Source organism: Kwoniella mangroviensis, chromosome 2, assembly GCF_000507465.2.
Source record: "Kwoniella mangroviensis CBS 8507 chromosome 2, whole genome shotgun sequence".
Taxonomy (NCBI): domain Eukaryota; kingdom Fungi; phylum Basidiomycota; class Tremellomycetes; order Tremellales; family Cryptococcaceae; genus Kwoniella; species Kwoniella mangrovensis.
The window spans coordinates 179,561-193,747 of NC_088828.1; the positions used below are offsets into that span (position 1 = coordinate 179,561).

Below are 14,187 nucleotides of genomic sequence, written 5' to 3' on the forward strand. Positions count from 1 at the left end.
AGAAGTCGCAAGAACGAACTGAAAAAATCCCTTTGACTCTAATGGGATTGGGTCCCTGAATTTAGTGACTGGTAGCTATCAGATAACGAATCTCGGCCAGTGCTCCCCTAAGGGTATTCAATTTTTCTATTTTTGGCCTTTCCTTTTCTGGGCATTTTCTTTCAACAGAAATGTAGGCATAGGAGGGCATGGATTTATCTGATAAAAATGGAAGATAGAACACGCCTCTTATGTTTGATCCCGTAAATCTAAATCACTTCGGCCGGTTCACACCGTCCCTTCTTCGACCCGACAAAAGGTTGTATCAGAGTAGGTTGAGATCGTTTCGGATGACATGTTTAGCTCTTCACATGATAAAAAAATGAGCCATTTTTTCTGCTTTTTGGATCATTAGATATAGTTTGTAGGCCCTGCTCATTGTAACGTTTGCTCAACACGACCCAATTCTGTTTGGTAGTACACATCGATAATTCGATAATTACCAACTCTCCATCTCAAATATGGCCAGACTAAGTAGTTTGCTGTCAGCCGCGACGATCGCCGCAACGGTAGTGAAAGCCGCAACGATCGAACATTGGTGGAACATCACGTACGCTCAGGCCAATCCTGATGGGGTGAGTGACTTCCCAGGAAATTTACCTTCCTATCACGCTGACCGTATTCTCATGGACGATAGTTACAAGAGAGACGGGTGATCGGAGTAAACAATTCTTGGCCGTGAGTCCTATAAGTCCTTTCACTGTGCATCTCGCTGATGAACGAGTCTCACAGCCCACCCATGCTTACGGCCACTCAAGGAGACGTACTTATCATCCACGCTACCAACGGCCTCGGTGATGACAGTGTTGGGACCTCCTTGCATACCCATGGGATGTTCTTCAACGGATCCAATTGGGCAGATGGAGCAGTCGGTACTACCCAGTGTCCTATACCCAACGGATATACGATGGATTACATGATCGATACTTCCAGACAGACTGGTACTTATTGGATACATGGACATCACGAAGGTCAGAACACCGATGGATTACGTGCTCGTGAGTGGATATCCGGACTGGATGCTGCGCAAGGGAAGAGACTGGCTGATGTTCGGTGGTAGCTTTTGTGATCAGCCCACAGAATGCTACAGGAAGATCGGATAACGTCACTTGGGATGAGGAATATACATTGGTAGTGGGAGATTGGTAAGTAGTATAGCAATATTATACCAATCTCAGACAGCTTGCTGTCTGAATGTCTCACAATTCATGCTGATCCCTCTTGGATGATTCACAGGTACCATGATGAGTATCCCGACCTGATCAAAGATGAGTTCTTGATATGGACCAATCCAACCGGTGCAGAACCCGTCCCCAGTGAGTCATGTTCTTATCTCATGCAGCTTCATCGTCACCATCTGCACATGAGCTGATTGTTCGTGATTCAGAGTCCGCCGTATGCTACGTTGCCAAAAATGGAAGTTACATCCACTCCAACGAAGATCTCATGCAAGGTGTGGGAGTAAGCGACAATGCCACCATAGCGTTCGAAGCTGGTAAAACATACAAGATCCACATTGTCAATACTGGTACACTAGGCAGTAAGTCTTTCTGTATCTCAACATCGGGCTTCGAATCGAGTGAATATTGAATTGTATTATGCAATTTATTTTAGTGTTCTGGATTCGAATGGACCAACATCAAATGAAGATCATCGAAATGGACGGTGTCGAACATGAACCATACCCTGTAGATGTTTTGACCGTCTCTGTCGCTCAGAGATACTCTATCATCGTAGAAGCGTTGAATACCACTGGAACGAACTATGCTATGATGATCATGCAAGACACCGATATGTAAGTGTAATATCATCGATGACATGCCAAATATCTATGCTGAGCTCGCTAATGTTTGTTGTGCGTTATAGGTACGATGCTGTTCCCGACGACTTGCAACTCAACAATACTATCCAGATCGTCTATGATTCCAATGCACCTAAAGCGGATCCTGTTGAAGTTGGTATCGATGATATTGTGACTTTCAATGATACCGAGCTTGTACCCATACTCAAGAACGAGCTGTTACAGCCTGATGTCAAATTTGAGCTGAATGCTTATTTCGACGTGAGTGTGCCTCTTCGTTTGCTCACAGGTAGATTCAGCTGATCGCTGACGATACTCGCAGACTTACGATGATGGTACCAACCGAGCTTCATGTGAGTTCACATCTTTCTATCCTCATAATGAAGAATGGTAGTACTGACTGGATTGAATGATCAGTCAACAACGTTACTTTCCAAATGCCAATGGTACCTTCGATGTTCACTGCTTTAACCATGGGAGACGACGCCTACAACACAGCAGTATACGGTGCTCAAACCAACGCCTTTGTCTATAAGCATATGCAAGTTGTCGAGTTGACCGTTTTCAATTGGGATGCGGGATTCCATCCGTTCCATTTCCATGGGTATGTCCAAACTATCCCAACGTCTAGCTTGGTCCGGTTGTCAAAAGCCATTGGCTTATGGAATGTTCTTCTAGTCACGAATTCCAAATAGTTCATAAATCATTTGATGTCACTTCCAACGATACTACCGTCAATCCTCCCATCAACGAGAATCAAGAGAATCCAGCTCGAAGGGATACAATTGTCATTCCTCCTACGGGTAGCGTAACACTCAGATGGAGAGCTGATAATCCAGGTGCTTGGATGTTCCACTGTCATGTGAGTGCAATCAGTCTGGGGATGCCTTAGACAATGCATGTGGCTGACTTTCTCACGTTTGTGAAATGATTTCAGATCGATTGGCACTTGTCCTCAGGTCTCGCAGCCATCTTCCTGGAAGCCGTAGATGCATTCCAAGCTACCAACACCACCGACAATTCAGTCCCTCGACAAGTTGTCGATCAATGTAATTACTGGAAGACCCCTACGAGTGGTAATATCGTTGGTAAATTCTCTACGACAGACTTTAAGGGTCAACCATATGGTCCATTCCCACTTAAGATGGTGAGTCTTTTCCAGTTTCGGTTAGTAGGATGATGTGTGGGATGTGAGCTTACATTTCGTGGTTTGATCTGATGTGTAGGGATGGACATCCAAAGCTATCGGTGCCTTAGCAGGATGCATAATCACTGTTCTTTTAGGTATAGCCACCATCGTCTGGTACGCTTCGGGTGAATTGGATGAGCGTGAAGTAGAGGAAGAGGTGAAATACAAATTAGAGGCGAAAAAGAATAAAGTGCCTTTATGGAAAAAGGTTTTACCTAACAAAAGTGGTTAGATAGATAGAATTCAGGTCAACTGATTTATGGTGCTTTCGATGCAACATATTTGGGTTCCTTTCCTTGGTACGATGTGTGCAGTGTGAACAGATAGGGATGCAAAAGATATATAAAATAGCAGGGAATCTTTTCTACCTAACGATGTATACGACATATGGAGACACTGTTTCTTAGGCCCCACATCATTCCTTCACCTACTCCTACTTATCTACATTCTCTATCCACTCTATTGTTTACCGATCTTGTGCATTTCCTCCAACACATCCAAGATGGTACTAGCACTCCAAGCTTGAGTATTACATGAATCGTAACAGTATGCACCGTCTGAAGGATGAAATAGCAATATCAGCATCGAATCTCGATCGACGCGAAGAGGAAAAGAAAGGGGGACAGTGCAGTTGGATTATACACTCACTACTGTTGGTCAACTCTGGAAGACCTCTCCAAGGATCATGATCAATATGATGAGCGTGTTTCTGGAGGATATTAGAGATATAATGCATCGTTCGGGTTGGATCCTTCAAAAGGCAGAACATATCAGCTTATTTTCCCGGAGACGAGATGCTAGGACAGAATTGTGACGATTTGACGCACTTGTTTACCTTCACCAGCTATTCTATCAAACTTGAGATAAGCCATTAAGAACCATCCAGTTGGGAAACCCCATTCTGGACCTTGGTGGTACTGGAACAATCCATGCGCACGTCAGCCTGACTGTTGTTGCATTTCTCAGAGCCAGTATACGCCGCACTCACGTTCCATCCCTTCGCGACCGCTTGATCATGACTATCATTCGAATTATCATAATCACCCCTGTACTGACTATCTGAAGGGTCGAGAGTCTTGAATCCCAATGGACCTCTCAACACCGCATCGGCAATCTGGAGAGCGCCAATGGCTTTTTCAGGAGTGAACAGTTCCGGTGCGACGATCATAGGTAGAGTGTAATTACATCGTAACTGAACACCGCATCAGACATCAATATCCAGTCATAAAGAAACCGCAGAATGAGTAGTGAATTAACTCACTTGATAATCGCTCCATTCTCTATCTTTCGGTGTACCGTACACATCCTTGTAGATACCCCTTCGGTTCACCATACCAGGGTTGACATCGTAGTTGACATCTTCAGATGGGTCCGCCGGGACGTAATAGCATTTCTCGAATGATTTCTGGATAAGATCCGCCCATTCCTTGTAGGTGACCAATCGTTTTTCTCCTTTGACTATAGACGGGTGAGGTGGTATCAATTACTCATATGCTCAATGAATGCTTGAAGTTGAGTACGAAGATAGAGAGAAAGAAATTACGCACTAGTAGCTTGAACACCCTTAGAGTGCCATTTGCCAGCTTTAGCCAATCCATCGACCCAAGTCAAGGTACTCTTTAATAAACCGGTGATTTCCACTGGCGCACCATCCCTTGGAGTGGCAGGTAGACCTTTGTTCCCAGCTTTATCAGATGAACCCATCTTGTCCATCCAGGTACTGCACGTAAATTCACACATAAGCCATACGATCCCTAAGTTATGTTGCAGAACGAGCTCACTCACCCGCAGTTGTATCGGTTACCACCAAAGATTATGCCAGTATCCCAGTCTACCCAGATTTTCTGGTTGAACCCTTCATCCCTCATATCCATATCGAGATTAGGACCGGCCTGCGATACATCGCATACATCAACATCATCGCACATTGCACAACAGAAACGATAGAGCTCTTGCGAGGAAAGGAGGATGATCAAGCATATCGAACTCACATTATACTCCCTGAACTCAATTCCTTCAGCATGTCTCTGTAGAATCTCCTGTACCAGATCCTCAACCGAACTTTCATATTCGAATGCTCGTGCATGATCCCATTCTACCCAAGTATCATCCGCTGGGAAACGTCTTTTAACCTTATCGTCAAGCAGTGCTAGACCATTGGGACACATCTTAGTGTAATCCTGAATATTTTGACAGAACCACCCTATAACACAGGATCACATTTTCATCAGTATCATATATCCTGCACACAGTGTGAAAAGGGTGCTGGTACCAAAACTCACATGGTCCATCTCGACAATTGTACCTTGGATTTCTCGTAGAATCAAGTAAGTTAGGGATCAATCCGTGTTTGAGGGTACTACCAAAAGATAAAATATGGTCTCGAGCGGCAGGGAAATTTCCAGTGGTGAGGAATAGACCTCTGAGGGATATGAACTGCAACACAATCACAAATAATCAGCAAGGACAAACCTATAGATTAATATCGTTTCACATTATCAAAAACGTAAACTCACGACATCTCTTCCCCAACATCTAGCCCACCCAGCTGCAAAGTGCGGCAAACCAGCAGCAAGTGATGCAACGGGTTTAGCAGGGTTGATACTAGCTGATTTCACCAAACCGTACATCTGTACCGAACAAAGTGCCAAATCGTGGGTGAACGAATGTCCCGATGAAATAAATTCGGATGATTGCTCCACAACGGCTCGTCTGGCAGCTTTGTAAGCTTCGTATATCACTAAAGCGAAATATTTAGGTCGCATGAATGCTGGACAGCTCGATTTGATCAGGTCGAATCGTTCGGTCAACCATTGTAAAGGTTTAGACAATCTGGGTAAATCGCCAATTTGTCTATCATCATTATGATTAGCCAAACGTCCATCTTATTGACTGATGGATAATGCAGAACAAAACTCACTTCTGTAATCGGTTGATAACATAGTCTAACGCCCATGTACCTTCCCTCAAATGCGCACAGAGGGGATGACCCAAATCGTTATTCTTCATGATCTCTCTCAAGGGATGCATCCATCCTTCTAAACCACAGTATACGAGCGTACCATAATTGGGTATAGTGTACACACCATCACCGCCAGTAGCATCTCGTTCTTCACCATCTGCTCGGTGGAGAATAGTGTTCAAGTCGACGAGATCGAGTTCAGAGAAGGCTTCGTATGCTCCAGATTGGATCTTGGCATCGAGATCGGGGTAAATCTCCTATAGTAGTTGATCATATGGTCAGTTGGCTTTCATTGATTCGGCTGAGATAGGGGGCGACTCACATCCATAGAAGTGGAGAATACCATAACGCTACCTGGATCAAATCTATCAGGAATGCTGATCTCACTATATAGCCCATCGTTATCTTGACCTTGAACAATGTTAGGTTGAGGGATTTCTTCAAGCTTGGATGGAATACCTTTGTGGGTCTTGGGGTCAGATTTCCATTGAGAGAAATCGGTAGAGACGGATGCACCGAAAAGGTATGAAATGTTGGTTCGAGAGAGTTTGATGGGTTTGACTGAAGATCCACGTCAGCATACTCTGTACAAAAGAGGTGAAGACGGTAACTCACTCCATCCTCTTCCTTGGAAGCCCTTGAATGCACAACGCGCAATGAGCATGTAACCCTTGTGGGTGATGGGGTGCACTCGATGGATCATGATGTACTGAAGGGTGTATCCAAATCAGCTCATTCATCCCATACTCACTCATATCATCGGACTCACCTGCCCTTCCTCATGTACGTGTCCCTCGGTGTATCCCTCTTCCATCATCTGGGTATGTAAATGGTTCAGAACCCTCTTGACCTTTCCAATCCCATTCTCCTTGGTAGGATCAGACACCTCATACAATCTGTCATCGGTAACCAAGTCCAGTAATTTAGGGTACAAGTCATCGAAACCCTTATTCGATCCCAGAGCGGCTCTGGAGAAAGTGACCAGTGCACCGGTAGATAAAGCATCCTCAGCAGTACGTTTATCGAATGGGGATTGATTATCGTGAGTCAAGTCGTAGAAGACCGCATGAGGTACTGAACCTTGTAAGGGAGTGACGATACATGATCGACTGGGGCCTTTACCGAATGGCGGAGAGAGTTCATCGGATGATGAGAGACAGGCTGCGTCCATTGAGCCTGCGAATCGTAGACGTCAGCGTAAGGACTGGATTTCAGCTGATTTCCGTAGCTTTGACTCACCAACGGGTTTGCCAAGACCAAATCTCCAAAGTCTGCAAGCGGGTAGAGGGTCAGCTGAACATAAGACTCAGGTATTAATGATCACTCACAGATCAGCAAAGTTCTTGACATCATGACCGTTATAAGCCTCTCTGACCAAACTGTTAATACCAAGTTCTCTGACAAACTTCAAATCCATCTCTTGACTTCCCGTGAAAAGTTCCGCCATGATATACAAATTAGGGTTAATTCTTCGTCCAGCATCGATGACAGCCACACCCAATTCTAAAGGCGTGGAATGACAGTTATCTAATCTAAATCCATCGAAGGTCGCGGCGAGCAATTCGGTGTATTTGATCATATGGTCCCACAACCAGGGGTTGTCTTCTCGTTTGGTACCATATCGAAGTTTGACGCAATCGTCCCATACAATCACCTGCCTTCGGATGTATGCTTTCGAAGGGTACTCGGCAAAGTTTTTGAGTGGGTCTGCCCCCCACATCCATCCGTTGTTGGCTAATGCGAGAGAAGCTTTGGGGTGTTTAGATGTGGTGGAGTTGGATGGGAGACGGGTGAAGTATTTCTCGACAAGTGGTCGCCTGGGACAAGCAAAGAGGGTCAGCTAGGTCTGATGAAGAAGAATCACACAACGAATTGAGATGCATCATCGACACGCTAAAGTCACAGATGAATTGTGGAAATCCAGTCCGGTTTCAACTCACTCCTGAGTGATCTCACCCAACTTAGGTCCACCATCTTCCAATCTTGTAAACCTCAATCTTCCTACTATCCCTTCAACAGCCGCATTGACATCATCATTACACTCAGCATATAAATCGACATTCAAAACATCCAATACCTCTCCCCACTTTTTCACTTGATTTTCAGGTGACTCATTAGGGAATGCCTTCTGGATGAAACCAGCCGCAATCTCAGGTTTGACCCTTGAGCAGTATCTTGCAGAGTAAGCCTTGTACCCTTGGATCAATTCTGATGATTGGTGCTTCAGTACTTCTGCTAATTGCGAGGGTGATTGATTACCTGACAGGTTACTTTCGAATGGTTTAGGAGCAGGGTTGTTTTGAAGTAATGATGATCCAACTTCAGATACGGAGCTTCGAACGTCGAATACGTAATACTCCCATAATCGGACTTCATCGATGGCACTTCGGATTGCAGGGATCAATTGCTGGAGGTCACCTTCTGAGTGGAGGGTGGTAGGTAAACCCAAAGAAGCGAGTTTGGAAGATAAGGTGAGGATGGCATCTTCCAATTCGACGGCTGGGGCGAGATGAGGGGTGTTGTGAGGTGAGTAACCTGGGAGATGAGCGTGTCAGCGATGCTTTATAGGTTTTGACACTTTGGGGGAAGGGATGATAGCATAAAATTTCGATTGACATGCGCGGATAAAGAGAAACAACATGAGACAACCAAAAGCAGAAAAACACTCTAGTAGAGACGCCACTAACCAGCTTCAGGATGCTCCTCCAACCATGGACTATCATAAGCCATATGATTTAACACCACATCAGTGACACTTCCAAGTCCGTATTTCTCTTTAGCCATTTTAACGACTTTTTCAATCTCAGCTACACCACCATCTTTGACATCTTTGTTGACCAATATAGCTTGGTCGTAAGACAATTGATCTTTTATCGAATAGGGTGAACCTGAATAACCACGTTGCTGCAATGGCGCCCAATGTAACATGTTATAACCTCTTCTCGAAGCTTCTTCGAAATGTTTTTCCCACTCGTTACTCTTTCCCATCCATTTGGCCAAAACTGACAAGATGATCAGACCGTCCAATGAAACGTTCGTCGATTTAGGCAAGACCACCCCTGCGCTTGTATCTCTCAATGGGTTTTGGACGGATTCCGAAGTGAAGAATGGTGTTCTTTCAGGTAAAGAGATTATTGGATCGACGTTGAAATAACCTTTTCGACCTGTTACTCTGGGTGAGGAAGGGGTGGGACCATCGTATTCGATGTAGTAGCAGAAGGCACCGGGTGCTGAAATTGGGAGGTCGATCTGAACTGGTCTGGGTGAGGAGATAGGAGATCAGCACAATGCGTATGCAAGTAAATTTTCAATATTCAATCAGAAGATCAAATCAATCTGATGAGATGTGATTGATCGTCTCGAAGCGGAATGTTGCTGCTACACTCACTTGCTCAGATCGGTAGGTAATCTCCTCTCTTTCCAATCCCCTCTCTTGAACTCCCCTCCGTCCATGGGGAAATCAGACTTCAACACACCATTTCGAGTGACATTGGTACCTGGTCGGATCGAGAATCGAAGGACGTAGGGTCGAGTCGGGGGAGGGAGACGTATATACTGTGGGAGAGAGAAGATGGAGTAGTCAGCACCAAGTTTACAAATGATAATTATGTTAGTACAGATAACAGAGAGATAGACCGTCAATATGACAATATAGGTACTATCATGGTATAGATGTGTCCCACCCTCCCACCCTCATATGAATACCGCCCCCATCCCACCCCAAGCTTCCAAGTAGTAAGACCGCCCCCATCCCACCCCGAACTGCCGTAGCAAGGGTAAACCCCTTCACTTGCCGTGAAGGAGTAAACTCACATCTTTACCCTCTCCCGGCCCTCCATCATCCTCCAACGCCAACTCCCATACCTGCACCGGTCTCCCATCACTCCCCCCACTGAAGAACGCTATAGCTTCATCTTGAGGTGTTTTAGGTGTCTTCACACCAGTAGTAGTAGCAGCAGCAGTGGTACCGTTGGTCAATGGGATTTGGATCGAGGTAGGTTTGAGTGATACCATTTTGTCAATCTATCTATCGTTACTATTGGTTGATGTGGTGTGTAATGTAAAGAGGTATAGATGGTATATGTATATATGTAGATACAGTATCAAAGGAAGTATGTGAGGACAAAAGATTGTCGTATTAATGATGTGTGATGGGTAAAATAAGGAATGAATAGGATACAGATTTTAGGTTTTCTGGTGACTTGGGTAGAGTAGAGACGGTGATGAAGATGAGTCAAGTGGTACCGAGAACGATGATACGATGAGAAGCAGCAGGAGTATCTTTCCCCGGTGTATCTCGTATATTTCAATGATATAAGAGTAGATAGAGAGCGACGGTGAATTCCAACTCTTGAGAAGTGAATAAGATGCTGTTGCTGACAGTCAAGTCGAGGTTGGAATTCTCACTTGTACCTCTCACTTCTCCCTCAGGGTAAATACAGTGATGGTAATGACGTGGTGGCGTGTCATCCAAACCACGTTTCCCCCTCGAATCAATCCCATCCGGATTCAGCAGACTAGATCAGATCGATTTAGCACGCTCGCTTCAGGTACGGTGCTCCGTCGTTACCGATGTGTGGTCCAGCCGGGGCTGAAAGCGACAACAAGGAGGTCCATGCGATCTATGATGCTTGGCGATGTGAGGATTTGTGCAATGTTGCAAGCCTGGATGTTGTGAGGAGTGATGGTCAATTCCCGATGGACATGGACTAATGGACCACTCAACTGGACAATTACCGATTAAAATCAATCTCAATTTCAATCTAACCAGGCTGGATCAACATCCTTCCACCAGATTAACATTGCCAAGGCATCATATCTCAATAGTACCAGACAGATTATAGAGCAAGGCATCATGAATTGACTTCTTTCATACTTTCAATCTCGACCACAACCGAAACCACCCGACATGCCAACCATCCCATCATTCCTACGTCCAAGTTCAAAGCCCAAACATCCCTCCCCTTCTACACCGATTACGACATACTACCTCTCTTCTCCCTCCTCCTCTCCATTCGCACCACTTCGTCCAATCCCTCCTCCACAAGGTACACCACACATCATCCCACCTCACAACTTGATATTCTCCCTTACCCACCCACCTACCGATACTTCCAAGCCTACCGCGTTCTTTCTACAATGTATACCTGATCCAATAGGTTTCCTATATCATTCATCAACTTTTATACATCGTCATCTGAATCTCGATGATGGGCGTGGACCTGGAGGCGGGATAGAATGGAGACATCAGTTGATACAATTGGTATTAGAAGATAAAGATGGTTTGGCCGCTACTTCAGGAGGTAAGATTGGAGTCAGTCTGAGATGGATAGAGGGGATTATGAACCAGGTTGAGAGAGGGGAGAAGGGGATGGATGGAGCTATCAAGGAGTTTAAAGGTGTCTGTGAGTACAATTATTATTTTCTTTTGATATACGATAAACCGAGTCAATCCAATGGTCGATAACCATCAACACGCTCTCCTCAACTATCTTACAAGTGGCTGATTCCTGTTTCACGTCTAATGATAGTACTACACGAGCTCGTCCATACCATTCAACATGATGGCCACTCCACCTGTCCAGGATGGTTAATAGAATCCATAGCAGATCATATCAGACTCCCAGCTCATCTCGGTCCATTACACTGGAGGAAAAGTGGGTCGGGCAAAAAGGATAAAGGTTGGGAAGAAGGTTATGATATAGGTGCGAAATTCTTAGAATGGTTGACCTGCGATCAATCTCAAGAACAAGATGAGAAATCATTACTTGGGAGTCGGATACCTGTTCATCATGCTTTACCAACCCCTACACCCACGACTACGACCATGACCGGGCAGGCAATACCTACTCAGTACCCTAATGTGTCCCATCCAAGCGACATACCGCAAGAGACCAACAAGGATAAAGAGAAGATGAAACATAGACCAGGGCCATATCCCGATTTGATCAAATTGATCGATATGAGATTGAAATATGAGAAATGGGATGATATATGGTGGAAGGAATTGACGGGGATGAGTTTGGAGGATCTGTGGGCGACTTATCTTGATTATTATGAAAGATAATTCAACTCAGTACAGACGTTGTATTTGGTGTAGAACGGCAGTGCATAGATGAATCAAGGTTGTACTTATATAGCATATACATTTAACGTGCATCATACATAGAACCATTGAGTTAATCACTCATGGTGCGCATCCCGTCTACTATCAACAACGACCTGACATAAAAGTAGCAACGACACGATCAATGAGTCAAATCGTCCAATGTCGTAGATACAATATACAACCTTTCTTTTCCCATTAATGTTATCGCTGACTGAACTCCCTCGTACTTGAGATCCTTTCCCAGTCTGATTGGTGAACAATTGGATGGATGGGTGTCGTTTAGCCGAGATAAGCGATAACCCAAGCTAAAATAAACAATTGATCCGTGCGTCCTCTCGCCAGTTGACCGGACTCGACTGGACTGGACTGATGCAGACCGAAATTGAGTGAACAACATATACATTGTACGTATCGACCTAACAATGACTTACATGCATGATCACTCGTTCGTCCCACTGACAATGTCAATGACCACACTCCCACCATCCCTTCCAGACGATATCCTCCAACATATCCTCGCACTCATCCGATCCGACCCCTCTCCTCCCCCATCCCTTCTCAACGTACTATGCCGAACATCCAAGTCACTCTACCGCAAATTCATTCCGATCCTATACAATCATCTAGACTTATCTTCTCAGAAGACACTCGGTATATTCGAAGGATTACATCTCCCCCCTTCAGAAGATGACGATGTCTATTTTCCAGAAAGAGAAGATCGTTCGTCGGTTCTCACTCAACTGACCAACAGAGACGATCTAGATGTCTTATCATCAAATTTCGATATCGATATTGAACAAAGTAAATTACATTTACTCTCTCATACCACCTCCCTCAAGATACATGACATACCATCTCTCAAGACATTATCAAAAGTCTTATCGATATATCAACATACCGATGAAGTTGCTCGATCGGATAACCCACGCAGTCAGATATTCCCAAATTTACAATCATTAGAATTCACTTCAGATTGTATATACGAATTTTGTGTCCAGACTCAGAGCAGTTCATCGAAATATCATGATATCCTTTGGCCCCTTGTCACTGGCTTAAAACCTAATACTATCATTTTCAATTCACCTATATGGTCTAGTCATCCCACCATCCAAAGATTCCTTGAGAACGCCGATGAGAAACCACTTGAGAATGCAGGATTTGGGATTGTAGTTCATGGTGATATTCCCGAGGAAATCGTCTCCATCCAGTATGGGATGTTTAATCTCCTAGATGATATTTGGTGGTATTTCCCTCTCGAGCGGGTTGTGGTGAATGGAGTAGTAGGGATGGAAATGTTACCTTCTACTAGACCGGGAGGATGTGGTGTAGAATATGAACCCCTAAAGAAGTATGAGATACATTACGCGACTAGGCAAGATCTGGACAAGATAGATTGTTTGAAGGACGAAGGGGCGATGGAGGTTTTAAAGGAAAGTAGGAAGATGAGGTTGAAAATTAGGTTGGAGGATTATCATGAAGAAGAGTATGAGATGAGAGAAGATGGGGAAGAAAATAGGTTCCGGACGGAGTTTGAGATTGAAAGGTATGGAATTGGAAGGAAAGGAGAAGTAAGTGTAAGAGTAGGACTTGGAGATGTATTGGAGGATGAGGAACAGATGAGAAATTTGGAAAAAATGGTCAGATTTACGTGAACAAGTATAGCTAGCTGTGGACGATAGGAGAACAGTGACCAATGCCGGTGTGTGAGTAGATTTGGTCATTTCGTCAAAGATCGCATATGGCGTATAATCATGCTAATTTCATATCGATCCTTCCATGCGTTTCACGAAGACAGTGATGAACAACTCATTCACGACACATCGCATGAAATCAAATACATACCAAATGCCTTCAACACGATTTCACATATTGACTACAGATGCAACCGCAAGCACTATGCTCCTACTCGGTATGATCACGTTCAACATGAGATATAGATGAAACGCTCGTGCACTCATTCGACAGATGGATAATCTCCTTTCATCAATTATATTTCAGTCACATCCTGCTTTCTCACACCACTAATCGGACTCCAGACGTGTACCAGAGACTGATTATCCTTTGGTACCGTACCGGCATTAATGGAA

At 44.5% G+C, this 14,187-nt stretch overlaps 4 protein-coding genes across 4 annotated transcripts; 3 read left to right on the forward strand and 1 right to left on the reverse strand.

The window, feature by feature from the left end:
• Positions 1-500: 500 nt before the first annotated feature.
• I203_106929 (uncharacterized protein) lies at positions 501-3,261 on the forward strand (the record flags this gene model as incomplete). The annotated part of the gene is made up of 13 exons (XM_019151594.1): positions 501-614; positions 677-717; positions 772-1,037; positions 1,100-1,184; positions 1,276-1,355; positions 1,427-1,579; positions 1,654-1,834; positions 1,906-2,101; positions 2,163-2,193; positions 2,258-2,444; positions 2,519-2,702; positions 2,778-2,987; positions 3,067-3,261. 13 exons carry the CDS (start codon positions 501-503, stop codon positions 3,259-3,261), a joined length of 1,923 nt encoding a protein of 640 aa, XP_018999101.1.
• Positions 3,262-3,488: 227 nt separating this feature from the next.
• Positions 3,489-10,005, reverse strand: I203_106930 (glycogen debranching enzyme; the record flags this gene model as incomplete). Its single annotated transcript, XM_019151595.1, has 20 exons — positions 3,489-3,586; positions 3,678-3,780; positions 3,857-3,946; positions 4,018-4,221; positions 4,291-4,487; positions 4,577-4,749; positions 4,815-4,921; positions 5,021-5,232; positions 5,312-5,465; positions 5,546-5,882; positions 5,950-6,248; positions 6,314-6,552; positions 6,607-6,700; positions 6,761-7,167; positions 7,231-7,262; positions 7,320-7,808; positions 7,932-8,526; positions 8,679-9,250; positions 9,380-9,546; positions 9,805-10,005. The coding sequence occupies 20 exons, from the start codon at positions 10,003-10,005 to the stop codon at positions 3,489-3,491; spliced, it is 4,770 nt and encodes a 1,589-aa protein (XP_018999102.1).
• Positions 10,006-10,900: 895 nt separating this feature from the next.
• On the forward strand, positions 10,901-12,058 carry I203_106931 (uncharacterized protein; the record flags this gene model as incomplete). The annotated part of the gene is made up of 2 exons (XM_019151596.1): positions 10,901-11,396; positions 11,523-12,058. 2 exons carry the CDS (start codon positions 10,901-10,903, stop codon positions 12,056-12,058), a joined length of 1,032 nt encoding a protein of 343 aa, XP_018999103.1.
• Positions 12,059-12,561: 503 nt separating this feature from the next.
• On the forward strand, positions 12,562-13,752 carry I203_106932 (uncharacterized protein; the record flags this gene model as incomplete). Its single annotated transcript, XM_019151597.1, has 1 exon — positions 12,562-13,752. The coding sequence occupies one exon, from the start codon at positions 12,562-12,564 to the stop codon at positions 13,750-13,752; it is 1,191 nt and encodes a 396-aa protein (XP_018999104.1).
• Positions 13,753-14,187: the final 435 nt, after the last annotated feature.